Consider the following 20952-nt stretch of genomic DNA (forward strand, 5'->3'; position numbering starts at 1 on the left):
ATTATCCTATATCTCAATAGTTAGCGCACACTCCTGGGAGGTAGGACTTGGCTAAAAGCTATCCGATGGACTCCTCCTTTGGCTGTTTTATGTGAGATAAGCAGCTAACCCACCTGACTCCGGGATGGGGGTTCCCAGTTGTAGATCTGTAGCATAGATACAGGTTTCAGAGCGGTAGCTGCATTAGTCTGTATCAGCAAAAATAACAAGGAGTCCTTGTGGCACCTTAGAGACTAACAAATTTATTTGGGAACAAGCTTTCATGGGTTAGAACCCACTTCATCAGATGCATGGAGTGAAAATACAGAAGCAGGTATAAATACATGAAAGGATGAGGGTTGCTTTACCAAGTCAGTCTAATCAGAAATCAATTAAATCAATTAACAGCAGGATACCCAGGGAGGAAAAATAACTTTTGAAGTGGTAAAAGAGTGGTCCACTACAGACAGTTGACAAGAAGGTGTGAGTAACAGTAGGGAGAAATTAGTATTGTAACGACCCAACCACTCCCAGCCTCTATTCAGGCTTAATCTGATGGTATCCAGTTTGCAAATTAATTCCAGTTTTGCAGCTTCACACTGGAGTCTGTTTTTGAAGGTTTTTTGTTGAAGAATTGCCACTTCTAGGTCTGTTCGCCTACTGGTTTTTGAATGTTATGATGCTTGATGTCAGATTTGTGTCCATTTATTCTTTTGTGTAGAGACTGTCCGGTTTGGCCAATGTACTTGGCAGAGGGGCATTGCTGGCACATGATGGCATATATCCCCCAGGTTCCCATCTTTAGGAACTTACTGTTAAAAATATGTCCCTTAGCCTAAATTCCATCCTATTTAGGCTCTGAAGTCTCCTAAGCACTTTGAAAATTTTAGCCCAGATTTGCAAAAAAAAAAAAAAAAAAAAAAGTTATGTATTTAGCTGATGCTTCCATGACATATGTGATGATGACACAAAATAAGGGTAGGGTGGACTGACTGGGGTTGGAGCAGGTGTCTTAAAATATATTTGTAAAGCGCTTATGGCGCCTATATCAGACTCTTCATTATTATCTTTAATTAACAATAGTAACTGCACAGTTATAAAAACTATCTTCTCAACATTCATATTCCTGCTTGGTGCTATTAAACCAGTGGACCACAAGATGGCATAAGGGATTTATCTGCACAAACAAACTTGCAAAATTCCTTTGTCAGTTTCATTATAGAACTGTTAAATATTTAAGCTATAATTACTTCAGTTCAGAATAATTTGTTATGGTTCACTGCTTGCAGGATAAGTTAACGTCTATTATGTTTCATTTTTGTTTAGTTATGTTGTTGGTTCATGGAACTTTATGGAGACAAAGGTGGTGTTTATTTTTAAAAAGCAGATAAACTACAACAGCAAGAGTAAAATACCGTGATTTAAATGCTTGCAGAACACTTGATTAAAGAATGAAGAAAATGTAATCAGGCATATTACAGGAAACACTATAATCATGAAAACAGGATTTGACTTCATAGTCTTATTTACAGAAGTCAGCAAGTACGTTCACTAGGGTAACAGAGTCTTATGGAAAAGTCAGAATTAACATGTAAATTAACAAAACAAAATGAATGCCAGACAACTTGATAACTATAACAAAAATATAATCTATGAACTGTTTTAGAAACATTAATATCAATGCCAAATATTTTATATAACAGATGTGTAGTTAAATCAAATTTCAGTCCCAATGTCACACCAACTTTCGTAAAAAAAAAAATTAACCAATTTTATATGTGCTCTTACTTCTGCAACTGAAAATGTGAGATCACAAAAATAAAGCTTTTTCCTCTTCTTAACCATAATTGTTCTTTAGTTAGCACACATAATAAACTGCTGTTTGTGAGTGATGTTAGAGAGAACCGGTCTGGACCCAAACATAAAGAGGAATAATGTCCCAGCTTTTGTTGTTGTCATGGCAATTACCTGACTATGTTTGCTCCTGTACGGCTGGTCAGACTAATTCTCATCTTATATGGAGATAAGCATAAATGATTGAGAATGGAAGTTCAGAGTGCACCTGAAATCCATACAGAAGTGTGCACCTATGATCCTTTGCTGCCCAAAAAGTGCAATGCAAAGGAGAAAGAACGAAATCCACCCCACCCTCGGGATTTGGGGTGTGTGAATGTCAAGTGCAGAGCAGCTGGCGTGTGGAATCCATCCTCATCCCAGGGCCAGACTGCAAGACTACTGGGCAGTCCCCAGCAATTGCTGTTCCAGCCTTCTGTGTAGATTGTGAATTTGACTTTATGCCCACACAGGGAGTAAGAGACACCCCTTACGCTACCTAGAGCTTGGTCTGGGGTGCTGTGCCCCCTACTTACTCCCTCAAACTTGGAATATAGGGACAGGAGTAGGAATATTGTAGTTTGCTGCTGATGCAGGTCAGCAACAAATTATTAAGCTCTTGGAGCAAGGATGGGAACTGTACTTTAGAGGGATGGTTCTAAGTGCCTTCAAGGGCTATTCCTCTAGTAGCGCATTTTACAGCTTCAGGATTGTGTCTAAAGTCACAATCTAGCCCCTATCTCTTGCTCATAGTGTTGAACAAACGAACTACAGGCTTGTTTCTTAAATACATGGGCAGCAGTCTATTAACATTTATTTTAATCATCCCTATATTTAGGAGAAAAAGAAAAAGTAATTGGATCACAGGTAAGGATAATTTCTCTCATTAATGACAATTTCATTGGCTGTCTTTTTTTCCATTGAAAAAATATTAACAATATTAGGGGCTTGATATTGAAAAGTAGGGTCCACTTTTGCAGGCACCACTTTGTGCACCCCAAATAATGATACCCACAAATGTTGATTTTTAGATTTCTGCACCTGTAAACCATGCCCTTGTAGATCCAACTGCACCTGCAGATCCTGCCCACAGACATCTAGTCATGTGCTTGAACTATGTCTGACACCATAGCATTAGCCCTTGCAATTAACAGCAGGTTCACTTATTTGCGCTCACAAAAAATGGAAGCTGAGTTGGAAGTCTTTTTAAAAGGCAGGCCCTTTGCCACAGCTAGACATGTCTGTGTGTTATGCAGAAATAAAGGCTTAAAGAATTGAATGTGGAGTTTTGTGCTTGTGAAGCCTAAACATTCTTCAGTTTCCAACCTCCTCTTGTAAAGTAAAGAAAAGAAAAAAAAAGTTACACGTGTTTGTTTCCTCTTTCTTTCAGCACCCTTTGCCCCCTCCAAGGTAAGCGTTCTAACATAGAACACGTATGCGTTTCCTTAATAGCTTTTTGGGGGATGGTTAAGTAAAGTCAGAATAAAACTAGTACACAAGCCCACCCCAATTAGTCATATCAATAAAATGTTTAGAAGTGAATTTCCACATTATCATCTAATTAGTCTTATTGGGACATTCCTACATTCTAAAACTAAGTTGGGTGCTAGGCAGAACAAAGGATTAAGCTCAGAAGCTTTGTACCTAGGGCCCAGTCCTGCATCATTGAAGATAATGGGACATTTGCCATTGACTTGAATGAGAGAAGGATAAGGCCCCTAGTCAGGAAACCTGGAGTCTGATCCAGCTCCCACTGAAGTCAATGGAAAGATTCCTGTTGACTTCCGTGATTGCTGGATGAAGCCCCAGGGTTCTGTTCAATAGAACAATATTACATTTTAATGCCTGGTAACATTTTCCTTTTATTAATTTGCTTCATATACTCCAGACCTAAATCCTGCTCTTGTGGAACTTCGATGGGAATTTTTGTCATTTACTTTCAGGACAAATGGATTGGGCTCTACTCTGCTAATATAAAGCAATTTTTTTATCTTGTTATTCAAAATCAGTTTTCCCTTGTTGGTCCTTTTGTTTTCATCTAAGATTAACAATCATCATAAATAAAATATACTTTTGAAAGGACTGCCAAGCTGATTTTACTACACATACAGTGAATGCCATTAAAAGTGTAAATAGCTTCGCAAACCATTAGTATTGCTGCAGTATTCATAATATTCCCTAAATTAAATATAGGGAATACAACTAATACTACAGTAAATGTATATCCTAGTAAACTCAAAGTCGTACAAATGTAGTGATTTCAGTATTCCACACTGTTTAAATATTAGTATATTTGTTATTGTTTGTGCTGTGGTAGTGTTGAGGAGCCTTCATCGTGGACTGGGACCTCATTGTGGTAGGCCCGGTACTGTGTCCTGTGCATGTAATGGTAGTATTGCATCTAGAGGTCCTGACTAAGATCAGGGCCCTACTCAGCTAAGCATTGTCCAAATATATAATAAGAGATAGTCCTAATAAAATCCCAGTGCTCTACATGTGCAACCTGCAATTACTAGACTGTTTTATGTCCTCTTTACATCCTAATAGCTCTTCAAATTCAATTTTTGACTTTAGGCCTCTTAAGACACTTCCAAAGAAATATCAGCCACTTCCCCCAGAACCGGAGAGAAGCAACCAGCTGTCTCAAACAAGGAAAATATGTAGTCAGGCTCACACCTTTCCAATGTCAGCAAAGAACACCAGGTAATGGTTACTAAGCATGTTTGTTTCATTTTCTGTTCACCTTGCCAAGAACAAATTTTTGAGTCTCAGATTGTGTAAGAAAGCCCTGAAAGTTTGAAATAGACCAAAATATGAAACCTGGACCCCTGACTGTATTAAAGAAAATGGCACTTCTTTAGCAGCCATGAATTATTTTTATAAAGAGTAGCTTATGTTAGCTTAATCTGATATTAACACTAAAAGCAAAGTGGGATGGTTTAGTCTGCGGAAGAGAAGAATGAGGGGGGATTTGATAGCTGCTTTCAACTACCTGAAAGGGGGTTCCAAAGAGGATGGATCTAGACTGTTCTCAGTGGTAGCAGATGACAGAACAAGGAGGAATGGTCTCAAGTTGTAGTGGGGGAGGTTTAGGTTGGATATTAGGAAAAACTTTTTCACTAGGAGGGTGATGAAACACTGGAATGCGTTACCTAGGGAAGTGGTGGAATCTCCTTCCTTAGAAGTTTTTAAGGTCAGGCTTGACAAAGCCCTGGCTGGGATGATTTAGGTGGGGATTGGTCCTGCTTTGAGCAGGGGGTTGGACTAGATGACCTCCTGAGGTCCCTTCCAACCCTTATATTCTATGATTCTGGGAAAAACAGAGCCAATTAGAAAAATGGGTGGAATTTTCATGAAAATTCTTGTGAAAATTTTGTCCCACTTCTTTCACTGAAATTTTGAAAATGACCAGCCATCTCTAAGTATAATAATTGTTTTTGTTTAACACAGATGGTGGACACAGTGGTATGCAAGCACAGAGAACGAGAGTAAAACACAATCCCTGCCCCAAGGATCCTACTGTGTAGAGAGTAGTTCAGTCACATTTCCAGTCAGTTCTTGGCAGCCCTCCTGAATAGGGTGACCATACACCCCGTTTTGGCTGGGACAGTCCCTTGTTTAAGCCCTGTCCTGTCCATCCCGTTTTTTTTTTCAAAAGGAGGCATTTGTCCTGTTTGCTCTTGCTGACTTGATCAGCTGGCAAGAGCAAATGGGACAAATGTCCACTTTTGTCAAAAAAGTGGTGTGCAGTATGGAGGAACATGTTGCGGGAGAGGGGAAGGCAAGCGGAGATGCCACCCCCATGCAGGGAAGAGGCACAGCTCGGGGGAGGCAGCATTCCAGCATGCCCGGGGCAGCAGGGTTCCAGCCACTGGGGCAAAAGTCTCCTGAGGGGGCCCCTGCAGGGGGCAACAGCCTTGCAGTGGGGGAGGGGGGCGCACAGAGTTCCAGCGACAGGCAACAGCCTCATGGGGGTCGGGGCTTAGGCAAGCAGCTGGGGATGTCTTGGTTTCTCTGAGAAATATGGTCACCCTACTGCTGAACCTTCCAATAATAGTGCCAACTATGTTTAGTTTGAAGGGGACACAGAGTGCCAACTCATTTTACAAAGGACTACTCAGCAGTCCATCCCTATTCAACAAAGTACTTAAGCTTAAAATCAATGGAACTTAATCATATGCCTAAAGTTAAGGCCATACTTAAGTGCTTTGCTTCACAAAAATGGACTTAAGAACATGCTTATGTCTTTTTCTAAATGGTACCTAGGTGATTTTAAATAGGAGTTAGGCATCTAGATGCTCTGGAAAATTCTACAAGGCACTTATCTGCATCTTTAGGTGCATAAATACCTTAAAAACTCTGGTCATAAATCTGTTTTTAAAATGGGACTTAGGCTTTGTCCATCAAATACAATTCATATGTAATCAAAAACAGATTTAAACTCTCCAGTGACAAAAAGTAGGAAATCAATTCCGTTTTTGCACCTAGTCCAACTATTATATGAAATAAATAAAAATTAATGTAAGAAATCTTGTAGAGCCACTCCCCTCCCAACTATCCATGACAGGTCACCTCTTCAGCAGGTGCATCGTCCACTGAAATCAAAAAGAGCTATTCCAGTGTGCATCAGCTGTAGCTCTGGAACAAAGAGCCAAAAGGCTGAACTTTAAGCTCATGCATAAATCCATTTCTATTCAGCAAAGCACTTCACTAGGACATTGACTTCAATAGGAGTTAATTGTTTTGCTGAATCAGGGCCTTGATGACTGTTGTCCACTTCTCTGTACTTGTTTGTATCTTGGGTTCCCCTTCTGCAGCCTTGTCTACACTACCGCAGTAAATGGACCTAAGTTAGTCAACGTAGCTTACGTCGACTTACCATGGTTACCTAGGGAAGTGGTGGAATCTCCTTCCTTAGAAGTTTTTGGTGTCTACAGTGTGCTGCGTCAACTGGAGACGCTCTCCCATCGACTTACCTTACTCTTCTCATTCTGCTTGAGTACCGGAATCGACCAGAGAGCGCTCTGCCATTGATTTAGCGGGTCTTCATTAGACCCGCTAAATCAACACCCACTGCATCGATTGCAGCAGCTCCAGTCTACTGATAGTGTAGACATGGCCCTTCATTCTTCAGGGAACATATATTTATAGTTGAAATAAAAGTTAGTGATGTTTTTTGACAGGGTGGGAAAACTTTTTAGAAGAAATCTTGTAAGCATACAGATCTCCACCACCACACGCACATATGTACTCCCAAAATATAAACATCTCAAATGGACATGTCTCATTTAGCATAATTAATTCCATTTATGTTACAGTTTTTATGGAAAACCATAACTTTTTTCTCCAATGAATTTGTAGAAAATAAACAACTTCTGAATTTATATAGCAGTAAAACTCCTTACCATGGGCGATTAATTTTACTTTGATAATATCATCAACGTATTTAAGTACTCAGAATTTTTATTTTACAATAATGAAATGTTTTGCATCTATTTCTTTCTTTTCTAGACACCTGGAGTTAAATGAAGTAAGTAGTAATCTTTGTATACATTATCAACATAGAAAGTAAATAAAGACAAAATGTAGTAGTCTTAAAGCCACTGCTCCATCAATGACAGATCAGTGTAAAGTTACTTGCTTAAATGAGATTTGTACACATGGTTTAAAGTTATCTTCCCGAGCATTTAGATAAGAATGTGTCTCATTCACGCAAACTGCTGTAGAGGTCTATGAAGGTTCAGAGGTACATACACATAAAAATTAGTAATTTTATTGCAGAAAAATATAAATTGTGCCCTTGTTCAACACATATTCTGAAAGACAGAAAACTGAAAACACAAGGATAGAGCTTGAAATAATAGGAATTTGCATTAATAAATGTTATAAAAATCAATAATAAGTAATAACTTCTCTATGGTTTGTGGGGGGTTTTAACTATCCTATAGGATTTTAAAAGAACATAATATCTACAATTCTATGCATGGTTCAAATCCGTATAGAAAAGTTATTATTCTCTACTAAATCATATAGGTTTTACAGTAATTTTTATATTATACTACTACATTTCTATAACATTACATTTTATAGGATTTTTCTTTAATGTATTTTACAGTGTTGATTCTTCAAAATGTTCAATTTTCCTATGACTGGCAATCCTGACACCTGTCTAATAATAGTCTTTTTTTAAAAAAATGGGGAAATGAGGGACAATTGCAGACCATACTGCCATGGGAATGTTTGCAGACTTTGGACGTTTGCTGCTACTCTGATGTACTAACTGCCACAGAATCACATCTGTCTTGGATTTCCCCACTATCCCATTTGTCAAATAAACTTCCTTATTAACCTTCTCAGATAAGAATGATGTAATCTGAAGGCTTGATTGTGCAACCATAAACTTTTTATAATAATTTGAAGTAGAAATAATCAAGAATACAAATTGCGGTTTGAGAGCTGAAATTTTCTAGTTCCAACCCAGGCAAAAATACCTTGAGAATATTCTCTGTCTAGGGTTTTGCTATTTCATCCTCTATTACCTGTACACAACAGGAAGGTGAGCAGATGAAATAAATAAATAAATAATAAACTTCCAGAAAGATCAACTTGGGGGAAAAATGGTCATTTTTTATTTTATCCATATGGAGTTCACCCAACCCCAATTATCTATAGGATTAATTTTTAAAAGCAGCTAATATATTTTTATGGACTCCACGTTTATTTGCTGAATTATTACAAACCAGGTTATGATACAGTTACTTATTACAGCAGTTTACTGATATCTAACATTCAGAACTGATGTGTTGGCAAGAAAGAAAAAGATGTTAGTATTTTTTGCTCTGGCTTTTCTTTGACATTTTGACTCATTACAGAAATAAGTAATGAATATATTCTTAACAACAAATGGGAACACATTCCAGTAATTAACCTACTCTACTTGTACCCTTGACAGCCACACTAATATCGGTGCAAAAATACTCATATGTAAGTTTAAAAAACAGAGGCCAGGTCTACACTGCAGATCTGTATCAATATAACTGTCGCTCCATGGTGTGAAAAATCCATACCCCTAAGCAGCTTAGTTATACCGACCTAATTCCCAGTGTAGACAGCGCTATGTCAACAGGAGAGCTTCTCCCATCAACATAGCTACCGCATCTTGCAGGAGTGGATTAACTACACCAACGGTGAAGTAGTATCTTCACTAACCGTTACAGTGATGCATCTTCACTGGTGTACAATGTAGTGCTGTACATGAAGACAAGCCCAGATTTTCAGGACAAATAAGTGTTACACAATATGAAAAGAGATTTCAAATTAAATTACACTGTATTAATATAACTCCTATGACACAGATAGTGTGACTATAAACCCTTTTCCATTTACGAGCAATGAGAAAATGTAGTTAGGAAGTAATTTTTAATTAAGATTCAAAGTGCAAGGTGTATACTGATTGTAGAGTGTATTACCTTTTATTTACTATTAATTTATGTTACTGAAGATACTCCTGTATGTTTAGTGGAAGAAAGTAACATCAAAATCACATAAAGGTCAAATTCCAATGGATGCAATTTAACTGACTTCAATGGAATTACTCCAGGGATGAATTTGATCCATTATGTTTATTATAGTAATTGTTTCAGTTTTTGCACCATAGTATGTTCTGGTCAATACTGTTCATACAATACATTTTGAATGAAAGATAATCGTGCTATCAATGAGGTAGGCTCAAAAGAAAAATCCAGTTTTACTTAGAAGCATTCTATGTCGGTGCTTGATTTAATGGAAGATTAATTATGGAAACACTTGGCTAAATGCTAATCTCAGTTACACAGGCACAACATGGCTCACTTCATAAAGGTTGTAATGTTACTGTGAGCAGAATTTGATCCACTGTTTCAGTGAGCCCATTACCGGGACAAACTATGCTTTTAGTTACACCACTATATAAATCCAAAGTTCAGTGATGTTGGTGGAATTATGATCAGAATTTAGCTTGTGATTATATCAAAGTAAACATGTCATTTATATATATACACACTTATATCCATATATGGATACATCCATCATGCCAATTTTTAAATCAAGATTTTTCTAAGATCTGCTCTAGTTGAAACAGGAATTCAGGGAAGTTCTATGGCATTTTTTATGCAAGAGATCAGACTAGATGATCACAATTGTCCTTTATGACCTTGTAATCAATGAATCTATGAGTATGCAGTTCATCACATAAGACAAATATAGAAGGTTAATTCAAGTTGTATAGTTACTAATACTGAGGGCCTAATCCAGCTCTATTGAAGTCAATGGGAAGACTCCCAGTTATTTCAATGGGCTTTGGATCACTGCCCACTGAGGATGATTTGAAATATTGCTCCTTATCTTGCTCTCAGTCAAGAAATGGCAAAATTCCCCAACCACTTCACTGAATAAAGGAAGATTGGACAAATGACCAGGGAGGAGTATAAAAATATTGCTCAGGCATGCAGGAGTGAAATCAAGGCCAAATCACACTTGGAGTTGCAGCTAGCAAGGGATGTTAAGAGTAACAAGAAGGGTTTCTACAGGTATGTTAGCAACAAGGTTGTGGTCAAGGAAAGTATGGGCCCCTTACTTAATGGGAGAGGCAACCTAGTAACAGAGGCTGTGGAAAAAGCTAATGTACTCAATGCTTTTTTTGCCTCTGTCTTCATGAACAAGGTCAGCTCCCAGACTACTGCACTGAGCAGCACAGTATGGGGAGGAGGTGACCAGCCCTCTGTGGAGAAAAAATTGGTTCAGGACTATTTAGAAAAGCTGGACGAGCACAAGTCCATGGGGCCAGATGCGCTACATCCGAGAGTGCTAAAGGAGTTGACAGATGTGATTGCAGGGCCATTGGCCATTATCTTTGAAAACTCATGGCAATCGAGGGAGATCCGGATGACTGGAAAAAGGCTAACGTAGTGCCCATCTTTAAAAAAGGGAAGGAGGAGGATCCGGGAAACTACAGGCCAGTTACCCTTACCTTGGTCCCAGGAAAAATCATGGAGCAGGTCCTCAAGGAATCCATTCTGAAGCACTTAGAGGAGAGAAAAGTGATCAGGAACAGTCAGCATGGATTCACCAAGGGCAAGTCATGCCTGACTAATCTAATTGCCTTTATGATGAGACAACTGGCTCTGTGGATGAGGGGAAAGCAGTGGACGTGTTGTTCCTTGACTTTAGCAAAACTTTTGATACGGTCTCCCACAGTATTCTTGCCAGCAAGTTAAAGTAGTATGAGCTGGATGACTGGACTATTAGGTGGGTAGAAAGCTGGCTAGATTGTCAGGCTCAACAGGTAGTGATCAATGGCTCCATGTCTAGTTGGCAGCCAGTATCAAGGGGAGTGCCCCAAGAGTCGGTCCTGGGGCCAGTTTTGTTCAATATCTTCATTAATGATCTGGAGGATGGCGTGGACTGAGCCCTCTGCAAGTTTGCAGATGATACCAAACTGGGAGGAGTGGTAGATATGCTGGAAGGTAGGGATAGGATACAGAGGGACCTAGACCAATTAGAGGATTGGGCCAAAAGAAATCTGATGAGGTTCAACAAGGACAAGTGCAGAGTCCTGCACTTAGGACGGAAGAATCCCATGCACCGCTACAGACTAGGGACCGAATGGCTCAGGAACAGTTCTGCAGAAAAGGACCTAAGGGTTACAGTGGACAAGTAGCTGGATATGAGTCAACAGTGTGCTGTTGTTGCTAAGAAGGCCTATGGCATTTTGGGCTCTATAAGTAGGGGCATTGCCAGCAGATCGAGGGACGTGATCTTTCCCCTCTATTCGACATTGGTGAGGCCTCATCTGGAGTACCGTGTCCAGTTTTGGGCCCCACAGTACAAGAAGGATGTGGAAAAATTGGAAAGTGCCCAGTAGAGGGCAACAAAAATGATTAGGGGACTGGATGGAACACATGACTTATGAGGAGAGGCTGAGGGAACTGGGATTTTTTTAGTCCGCAGAAGAAAAGAATGAGGGGGGATTTGATAGCTGCTTTCAACTACCTGAAAGGGAGTTCCAAAGAGAATGGATCTAGACTGTTCTCGGTGGTAGCAGATGACAGAAGAAGGAGGAATGGTCTCAAGTTGCAGTAGGGAAGGTTTAGGTTGGATATTAGGAAAAATTTTCATTAGGAGGATGGTGAAGCACTGGAATGCATTACCTAGGAAGGTGGTGGAATCTCCTTCCTTTGAGATTTTTAAGGTCAGGCTTGACAAAGCCCTGGCTGGGATGATTTAGTTGGGGATTTGTGTGTCTCTAATGTAGTTGCACCAGGCATGCATCTGACTTACCAAGTAGTATATTTGGCCCAAGTGAGGTATGCTAAATCACACCTGTCCTGTGGTAACAAGCAGGTGGAGCAAACAAATATAAAAAATAGTATATTATTGTCACTGAAAGCTTCCAATATTCACTATCTATTTTATCATTCTATATAGGCACCTGGAAAAGGAAGAGGTTAGTACTTAACAGTATATTGCAGATTCCCTGTTTTTTCCTTCTTATTGTAAGAACAACATATTCTGGGCCAAATCTTCAAATAGTGTAAACTGGTGTCATCTTTTGAATTCAGTGCTGGTCTACAGCAGCCGAGGGTCTGGTCTTATATTCCGATTATTTCTTTTAGAATGAAAGTGACAGCCAAAATTTCATAGTGGATGATGGATAAAAGTAGAGTATTAAACTAAAGCCTTCATGTATACAACATGAAGAAGAGAAGAGAGAAGTTTAGAATACCTGTACAGTGATGGAAAGCTTATCTGGAGAAGGACTCTAAAATGGAACTAACAAAATCTCTGTGTAACAGCAGTATCACACTTACCTCTCATGTCAAATCTAATTTAAGGCTTGGATTTCTCAAGGAGCCACAGGCCAGATTATCGAAGACATTTAGATGCCTATAGATGTAGATGGGCACATGGTGGGATTTACAGAGCACGTAGGCAGCTAACTTCCATTGATTTCAGTGGGAGTTAGGTTTTTGATAATGCCACAAAGGGTCTATCTGTCTCTCTAGGTCCTATATACCTTTAAAAGTTTGCCCCCAGGTACCCAACTTGTATTGAATTCTAATGGATTTGGGTGCCCCTCTCATTTAGGGTGCTTTCAAATTCCTACCTGAAAAAGCATAAATACTTCAAAGTAACAAGAAGATACATTGTTCATTCCCTGACATACATACCTCCGTATGACAGAGTTCCTTACTTTTTGGGGGGCCTGATTTATTTCCCTTTGAGGTCAATGGCATAATTCTCATTGACTTACACAGAAAACAGCACTGGTCCATTAACATGAGGATTAATTCCACCCATCTGTTAAAGGGAGAGAAGGATATTTTGTATTCCTCTAGGGAGCATTCTGCATTACTTACCTTTACATTACTCCTTGTTTGGTATCAGGAAAGCTTATGATGTTACCTTGTAAACTATATGCCAGTCAGCTCTGGAATAAATTATTCCCATTTATGTCAATAGTTTAGCTCATTTACATCAGGGATGAATTTGGCCCATTAGCTTTTTTTACTGAATCACTTTGTAGTATACATGAATATAGATTAATTTCCTTCTTTCATTACTGTGATTAGGTGCATTCTTATTTGTATTTAGTGCTGTGCAATTTACATGTGTAAAGGAATAATATGTTCTTATTTATGAAATTCCAGATATCAGCAGGGAAGTTGAATTATCTTTCCAAACACGACAGCAAAAAACAAAATATCCTGCATCCAGGTAGGAATATAAGAATTGCATGAGCTTGTACTAGATGGTTCAGAAGAAATAAAAACCCCTGCACCTGGAAAACTATGCAGTACCATACCACAGAGGCATGATTACTTTCTAATACCATTATGTAATTACACCCTGAAACACGACATTTGATGGTCATTGTAATTTTAATTCAAGCTATTGTAACTACAGATGCTCTTCCTATTTATAGTCTTACTGCATTCAGTGCTTCAATAATAACTTATGACAGTGAGTTCCATATATTATGTAAAGAAGAAATTTTCTTGTATATTCTTTGTATTTTGTTCCCTGTTCCTTTCATTGGAAGGTGCCTTGTTCTTCTTAATAAGGAATATCTTTTTGGCCTTCTCTAGACAAGTCACTGTTATATAGATCTGTTATAATTTTTCTGTCTTTTCCCCATTCTAACCCCCATAAGCCTTTTCAACCTCTCTTTGAATACCACTCATACCCCCTTTCTCAATTATTTTTGACACACAAAAAGACGGGGTAGGGAAATTTGAAGTATATAATTTAACTTTTGTCCTTCAAAAGATACCATACTAGCATTTTGTACTCACCGACTGTTAATGGTTCACAAAACAGGTCCTATTTTTTTTTTCAACTACTTGAGGAGAAAGGTATTATACAGTATGAGTAAGTGTGGCAGAACCTAGCCCTTAATTGTTTGTGACTAGATTCTTGGTTTATGGAACCAGTGGTCCTGTAATTTGCAATTATTCAGTCAAGGTCCTTTCAAATTAAAGAATGTTAAAGACATACAGGTCCTGATCCAATGCCAACTGAAGTCAATAGACTCCCATTGCATTGGAACCAGCCCATAGATTTCACAGATACTAACAAAGACCAGGCTTTATTCAACTAAGGAGTCTTCCAAGCAGTGAATACACATAGGTGACTGGTAACTGCTGATAGTGTGGGGGCACGACAAGCCACCCCTCGCCACCATCAACTTCCTGGTGACTGCCAAGGCACCATCCAGCAAAACCCTCTTGACCATGTCGCCCCCCTGACCATGGTACCCTGGGCAGCTGATATGTCGCCCACCCTTAAGGCCGGCCCTGGCAGGTCCAGTCTTAGGAAAAATGGTGTCCTGGGCAAACTTGTATTTTGGTGCCCTAGCCCCTGCTGCCTCCCCTGGCCCCCCACCCATCTCTCTTGGCCCCTGCTGCCTTCCTCCGGACCTTCACCCCTCCCCATTGCCTCTGGACCATGCTGCCTCCCCCCGTCCTCCAATTTCCTCTGGCCCCCCACTGCCTCCCCAGATTCCCCACCCACGACCATCACCCTGGCTCCTGTTGCCTCCCTGGACTTCCCACCCACCCACGACCATCACCCCGCCTCCCCTGGATCCTGCTTCCTCCCTCCCCCATCCCCATTACTCCAACTGACTCCCCAAGCTCCCTTCTGCACACCCCAGGATAGTCCACATATGTACTCAAGCAGGTAAGTGTGGCTGCCAGGAGGATTGAGGGCAGGGGGACATGTGACCTCCCCTGTCCTCCGATGCCTATGCATGTGCAGCAAGCTCAATACACATTAGGATTTGATTTCAATAGCACTATTTGAGATTTGTGACTAAAATTCAGGATACAAATGAGTAAAACCAGTTCAAGCCAAAAATCCCATGGGAAACTTTGACCAATGCACAAATGTTGGTTTAAGGAAATGTTCCTGTTCAGAGACGCATGCAGGGGTTCCCTAAAATACAATCATGCAGAGGTATGAGAGTCCATAATGTTTTTCCCCTGTATTACAGAGGTAGTCATAGGTTGTTTACATTAGGATTGAATTTGGCACAGTGACTTTACTGCCAAAAATTCAAGCTTAACATGATTTCTGAAAAATCAAGCTGTGGCTTTCTTTTGCTTGATACAGAGTCACCCTTGTGACCTGTGTGAATCCAAGTGAAACTTGATTGAGTTGCACTTTGTATTTGAGATCATTCAAACCTAAAACTCAGAGCAAAAGTCAGGGGATGTGAATCCATAAGAAGCACAAACTGATGGAAAAGTTTTATGAACCCCCACAAACTGAGATAACCAACTATCACATATAGAGAGGAGAGCAACAAAAATGACTAAAAGGTCTAGAAAACATGACCTATGAGGAAAGATTGAAAATATGGGTTTCTTTAGAGAAGAGAAGACTGAAGGAGTATATGATAACAGTCTTCAAGTATGTAAAAAGTTATAAAGAGGAGGGTGATAAATTGTTCTCCTTATCTGCTGAGGACAGGACAAGTAGTAATGGACTTAAATTGCAGCAAGGAAGATTTAGGCAAGACATGGGGAAAAACTCCCTAACTGTAAGCGTAATTAAGCACCTGAACAAGTTACCTATGGTGGTTGTGGAATATCTATTACTGGAGGTTTTTAAGAACGGGTTAGATAAACACCTGTCAGGCGTGGTCTAGATCAGTGGTTCTCAATCCATAGGCCACTTGCGGCCCAATCAGAACAAAGCTGAGGCCCAAGTGACATTCTCAGGGCCATACGGGTAATATATGTACATTGTGTGGATGCAACCCACATAACACAGAGAGCTGCATATGCGGCCCACAATGGTAAATCGGTTGAGAACCACTGGTCTAGATCATTCTTAGTCCTGCCTCAGTGCAGGGGATTGGACTAGATGACCTATCAAGGTCCCTTCCAGTCCGGCATTTCTATGATTCTATATTACCACCAAATTTAGAACATGATCCAAAGCCAATGGAGAGATTACCATTAAACAGGCTTTGAATGAGGCCCTGTTATTTACCAATTACAGTGCAGAGTTGTTTCCTATAGTATAGTTTTTATTGCTTTAGCCAATCGGTTTTTTATAAAAAATTCTGAAGCGATGAGTCTTCCACTTTTCTAATCCACGGTATATATGTGTGAGCAGTCTCTGTCTTTAATATATCTATACAGCATACTGTGACCAGGGTCCCAATGGGGGCCAGCTATGATCACTCAATTAGGGTGAACTGCAAAGAATGGGGCAGACAGTCCCTAGAAGCTGGTGGATATTCCAATACTTAGATTTACCAAGCCACTATAAAACAGCTTCTTTATTACCTTACTGGTTACTCAGAAGTCCAAACAACACAGTTTCCTTAAAGTGATCCAGCCACCTAAGTCAAATATGAAGATTCCTGAAAATCTTATTTCATCATGTAAAAGAAAAGGTTCTACCAATCCCAAAGGATCAGACACATTACCTCACAGGTTAATGAATGTTTCAAATCTTACCCAAATACACACTACAACCAATTCTTATTAACTAAACTAAAATTTATTAAAAACAAGAGAGAGAGTATGGTTAAAAAAAATCAATATACATACAGACATGAGTTCAATTCTTAAGATTCAGATTCATAGCAGAGATGATGAGCTTTGTAGTTGCAAAGAGTTCTTTTAGAAATAGTTCATCAGTTACAGCCCAATGTCCAAATATGTTCAGGGCATACCAGCATAACTAGGACCTCAGTTTTGTGACTCAAACTTCCCCGATGAAGCCTAAGCAGATCTGAGATGACAGAATCAGGACCCAAGGATCTTGTATACAATTTCATGTCCTCTTTGACAAGTTGGGAGTTCCTCCAGGAACAAAAGGCAATTAGGATGACTTTGAAGGAGGTCCATTACTGGTACTTAACTATAGAATTAACATAAGGCAATTTGCTTGTTCCTCCACCATTCACAGATTATTTGCTATACATTTCAAAGAGAGATGAATACAGAGATATTCTGTGTTTACAGTTCATTTAAATGCTAGGATGTTCTTCTGATCTCTGAATTATCAGAATACAGCATAGACAGGGACCGCTGATTACATTGTCCACCCAACTCATATATATGTAAATACACAAAAACATTATCTCTCCACATGTCTTTTCAGGGTTGTTTATTTTGCAGGATGTTTAACCCTTTCTAGCCATGCATCACAATAAAAAATTCCAAAGTGATGAGTCTTCCACTTTTCTAATCCATGGTATTTATTTGTGAGCAGTCTCTGTCTCTAACATAGCTATATAACATACAATCATTGTCAAGAACAAATCAAATCAAACCAACCTAATAGCTTTCTTTGACAGGGTAACAAGACATGTGGATGGAGGGAAGCAGTAGATGTGATATATCTTGATTTTAGTAAGGCTTTTGATACTGTCTCACATGTCCTTCTCATAAACAACTTAGGGAAATATAATGTAGATGGAGCTAATATAAGGTGGGTATGTACCTGGTTGGAAAAACATTCCCAGAGAGTAATCATCAGTGATTCACAGTCAAGCAGTAAGGGCATATAGAATGGCATCTGGCAGGGATTGGTCTGGATCTGGCTCTGTTCAATATCTAGATAAAAATGATTTAGATCATGGCAGAGAAAAGTACACTTAGAAAGTCTGTGGATAATACCAATCTGGGGGGGGGGGTTGCTTTGGAGGATAGGATTAAAATTCAAAATGATCTGGACAAACTGGGGAAATGGTCTGAAGTAAATAGGATGAAATTCAATAAGTACTCCATTTAGGAAGGAACAATCAATTACACACACAAAAAATGTGAAATGACTGCATAGGAAAGAGTACTGCAGAAAGAGGCCTGAGGGTTATAGTGGATCACAAGCTAAATATGAGTCCACAGTGTAACAGTGTTATCAAAAAAGTGAACATAATGCTGGGATGTATCAGGAGTGTTGTAAGCAAGACACAAGAAGTAATTCTTCTACTCTACTCCATGCTGATAAGGCCTCAACTGAAGTATTGTAACCAGGTTTGGGTGCCACATTTCAGAAAAGATGTCGACAAATTGGAGAAAGATCAGAAGAGAGCAACAAAAATGATTAAAGTCTAGAAAACATGACCTATGAGGAAAGATTAAACAAAACCAATTTTTTCAGTCTGGAGAAGAAAAGATTGAGGGGGGACATAACAGTTTTCAAATACAAAGGTTGTTGCAAGGAGGAGGGTGAAAATTGTTCTAGTTAACCTCGGAGGATAGGACAAGATGCAATGGGCTTAAATTGCAGCAAGGGAGGTTTAGGTTGGTCATTCGAAAAAACTTCCTAACTCTCAGGGTAGATAAGCACTGGAATAAATTGCCTAGGGAGTCTCCCTCATAATAGGTTTTTATGAACAAGTTAGACAAACACCTGTCAGGAATGGTCTAGTTATTACATAGTTCTGCCTTGCATACAGGGGACTGGACTAGATGACCTACCAGTCCCTTCCAGTCCTACACTTCTAGGATTCTATGACTGTGGTTCCTATGCACCAACCTTTAACACTTTTTAATTTCCCTTTGTAGTCATTAGAGCTCAAACTTAGAAATTTTTTCATGCTACATTCATCTCACACTTTCCTTGTCTTCATTCTTAATGTTTAAACAGATTATTTTAATACAAATTCATCCCTGATGGAACTCAATGGCATTTAGACTTTCCATATTTTTCATCTTTGCATATATGCAATATCACAATCCATAACAAATTGAGCATTTGCACTTACTTAACATTATTTACTACTTTCTCCTAGCCCTCCTTGTATGCTGAGTAGTAAAAGTTTTCAAGGCTCAGGTAAGAATCCTAAGATTCCATACAAAAAACCCCTGTAAAACAGGAATGGATAAGTCCTAGTCCACACAAATATATGTACAAATACTTCTATGATGAACTAGAAAATAGTTGTATTATTTTTGATTAATACAATGAGTGCCTGTGTGTTTGTTTATGATGAGTTACTTGCTATGGAGTTAAGATCAAAAAGGGTTGTTAAAGTAAAACAGTGACAGATATGAGTCCTTGGGGAAACACTAGGGAAGCTGTTTATTTGGGGATGCCCTCTATGTGGCTCTATCCAGGTTAAAAATAGCTTACTCTTTCCTCTATCCGGGTTAAAAATAGCTCAGGACAAAGGAGATACTTAACCATTACATGGCTCTGGGCCTACAAAAAGGAGAAAGTGTGGATAAGATAACTCAGGCAACCCCAGGGAGCGTCAGTGAGAGATGACAGTCATACAAGGCGACACAGAGAGAGAGAGAGAGCATGCTGAAAGCAGTAAAGTCTGCTTCTCCCAACCACAGGTGGGGATTAGCTGAGCTGAGGGGAACTTACAGATGCTTTTAAGGAAAGATTAAGGTGTAGGCAAGGGGAAATACAGAAGAACCTCAAAGATACGAACACCAGAGTCACGGACTGACCAGTCAACCGGACACCATGTGAAACCGGAAGTAACCAATCAGGCACCAACAGAGAGTAAAAAAAATAAAAGAAAAACCAAGTACTGTACTGTGCCTGTATTGCATCTTAAAGGTAGGCACATCTGGGCTGCCTGCCCTCCACACCCCCACTCTCGCAGGGCAGCCGCTTACAGCAAGACGCTGGGAGGGGGACATGCTGTTTTTATTCCTTCTCCACTGGCCAGGAGGGAGACACACTGTTTACACCCATCCACCCACCCCTGCCTAGAGGGGGACAAGCTTGCAAACTCATGCTGGGGCTGAGTAAGTTGCTCAGCAGCTGCTGAATCCTGGCCTGGAGCGTCAGCTGCTGAAACTGGAGCCCGAACTGCTCTTTGTTCAGCAAACATGGCTGGGGAACAGGGAGGCCCAGAGATCCAGTCTAAGTGGGTGCACTGAGGGGTACACACAAGAGGGATAAAAAGAGTGGTCTATGGTGTGGCTGGCCCAGTAACTGTGACAGCTTTGTTCAGTTCTATTCATTTTCTCTGCATCTTTCTGGTTCTGATTACCAGCACTGAATGCATCATTCAAGAGCAGTCTCCTCAGAGTCACACAGAGAGAAATACTCATTTCTCCAATCAGAAAAGGAGGCTTCTTCATAAAAGCATAGGCCTTTTTATTGCCAAATCATATTGCAAACAGATCAAACCTGCTGTCCACTATCACCCCTGGATAACCTGTTTTGGTAAAATGAAGACCAATTTTTATGTGACCCCAAAATTTTATTTGGCTCATCCCTACTTATTGGTTAGTACAGATTGTTGTTTACAGTAATGTTCCCATAACAACACACACACACTAAAAAAAAAAACCAAAAACCCTCTACTAACCAAACAGGCAAGGAAGAAAGAACAAAATATCTCTCTTTCTTTCAACCTTAGAAAAGCAGTCAGCTATTATGGGGATCGGAGCCACATATTTATCTACTTAGGTAGCTAGATAGAATGTGAGCAGGGTTATTGTTATCACCTACTCTCCAGGGTTGGTTATAAAAGAATGGGACCCCTACTGTCTAAGCAGAAGACTTTACTATCAGTTTGTAATTAGTTGAATGTAGACAGGATGTTTTTCAGGCACAAACACCTGCTAAAGGGAATATCTCCTTGTATTGCCTCTACATTTACAGGCTGATGTATGA

At 39.7% G+C, this 20952-nt stretch overlaps 1 protein-coding gene across 1 annotated transcript in view; it reads left to right on the forward strand.

Moving 5' to 3' along the window:
• Positions 1–20952, forward strand: part of CLNK (cytokine dependent hematopoietic cell linker) — a 103082-nt gene that overhangs the window by 62972 nt on the left and 19158 nt on the right. The window contains exons 10-16 of the mRNA XM_074951674.1: positions 2651–2679; positions 3203–3222; positions 4387–4515; positions 7324–7342; positions 12277–12295; positions 13494–13566; positions 19106–19146. Of these exons, the coding sequence (XP_074807775.1) occupies positions 2651–2679; positions 3203–3222; positions 4387–4515; positions 7324–7342; positions 12277–12295; positions 13494–13566; positions 19106–19146 (330 nt within the window). The remainder of the gene's footprint in view (positions 1–2650; positions 2680–3202; positions 3223–4386; positions 4516–7323; positions 7343–12276; positions 12296–13493; positions 13567–19105; positions 19147–20952) is intronic.

The sequence above is a fragment of the Natator depressus genome, chromosome 4, assembly GCF_965152275.1.
Source record: "Natator depressus isolate rNatDep1 chromosome 4, rNatDep2.hap1, whole genome shotgun sequence".
In the NCBI taxonomy this organism is placed as follows: domain Eukaryota; kingdom Metazoa; phylum Chordata; order Testudines; family Cheloniidae; genus Natator; species Natator depressus.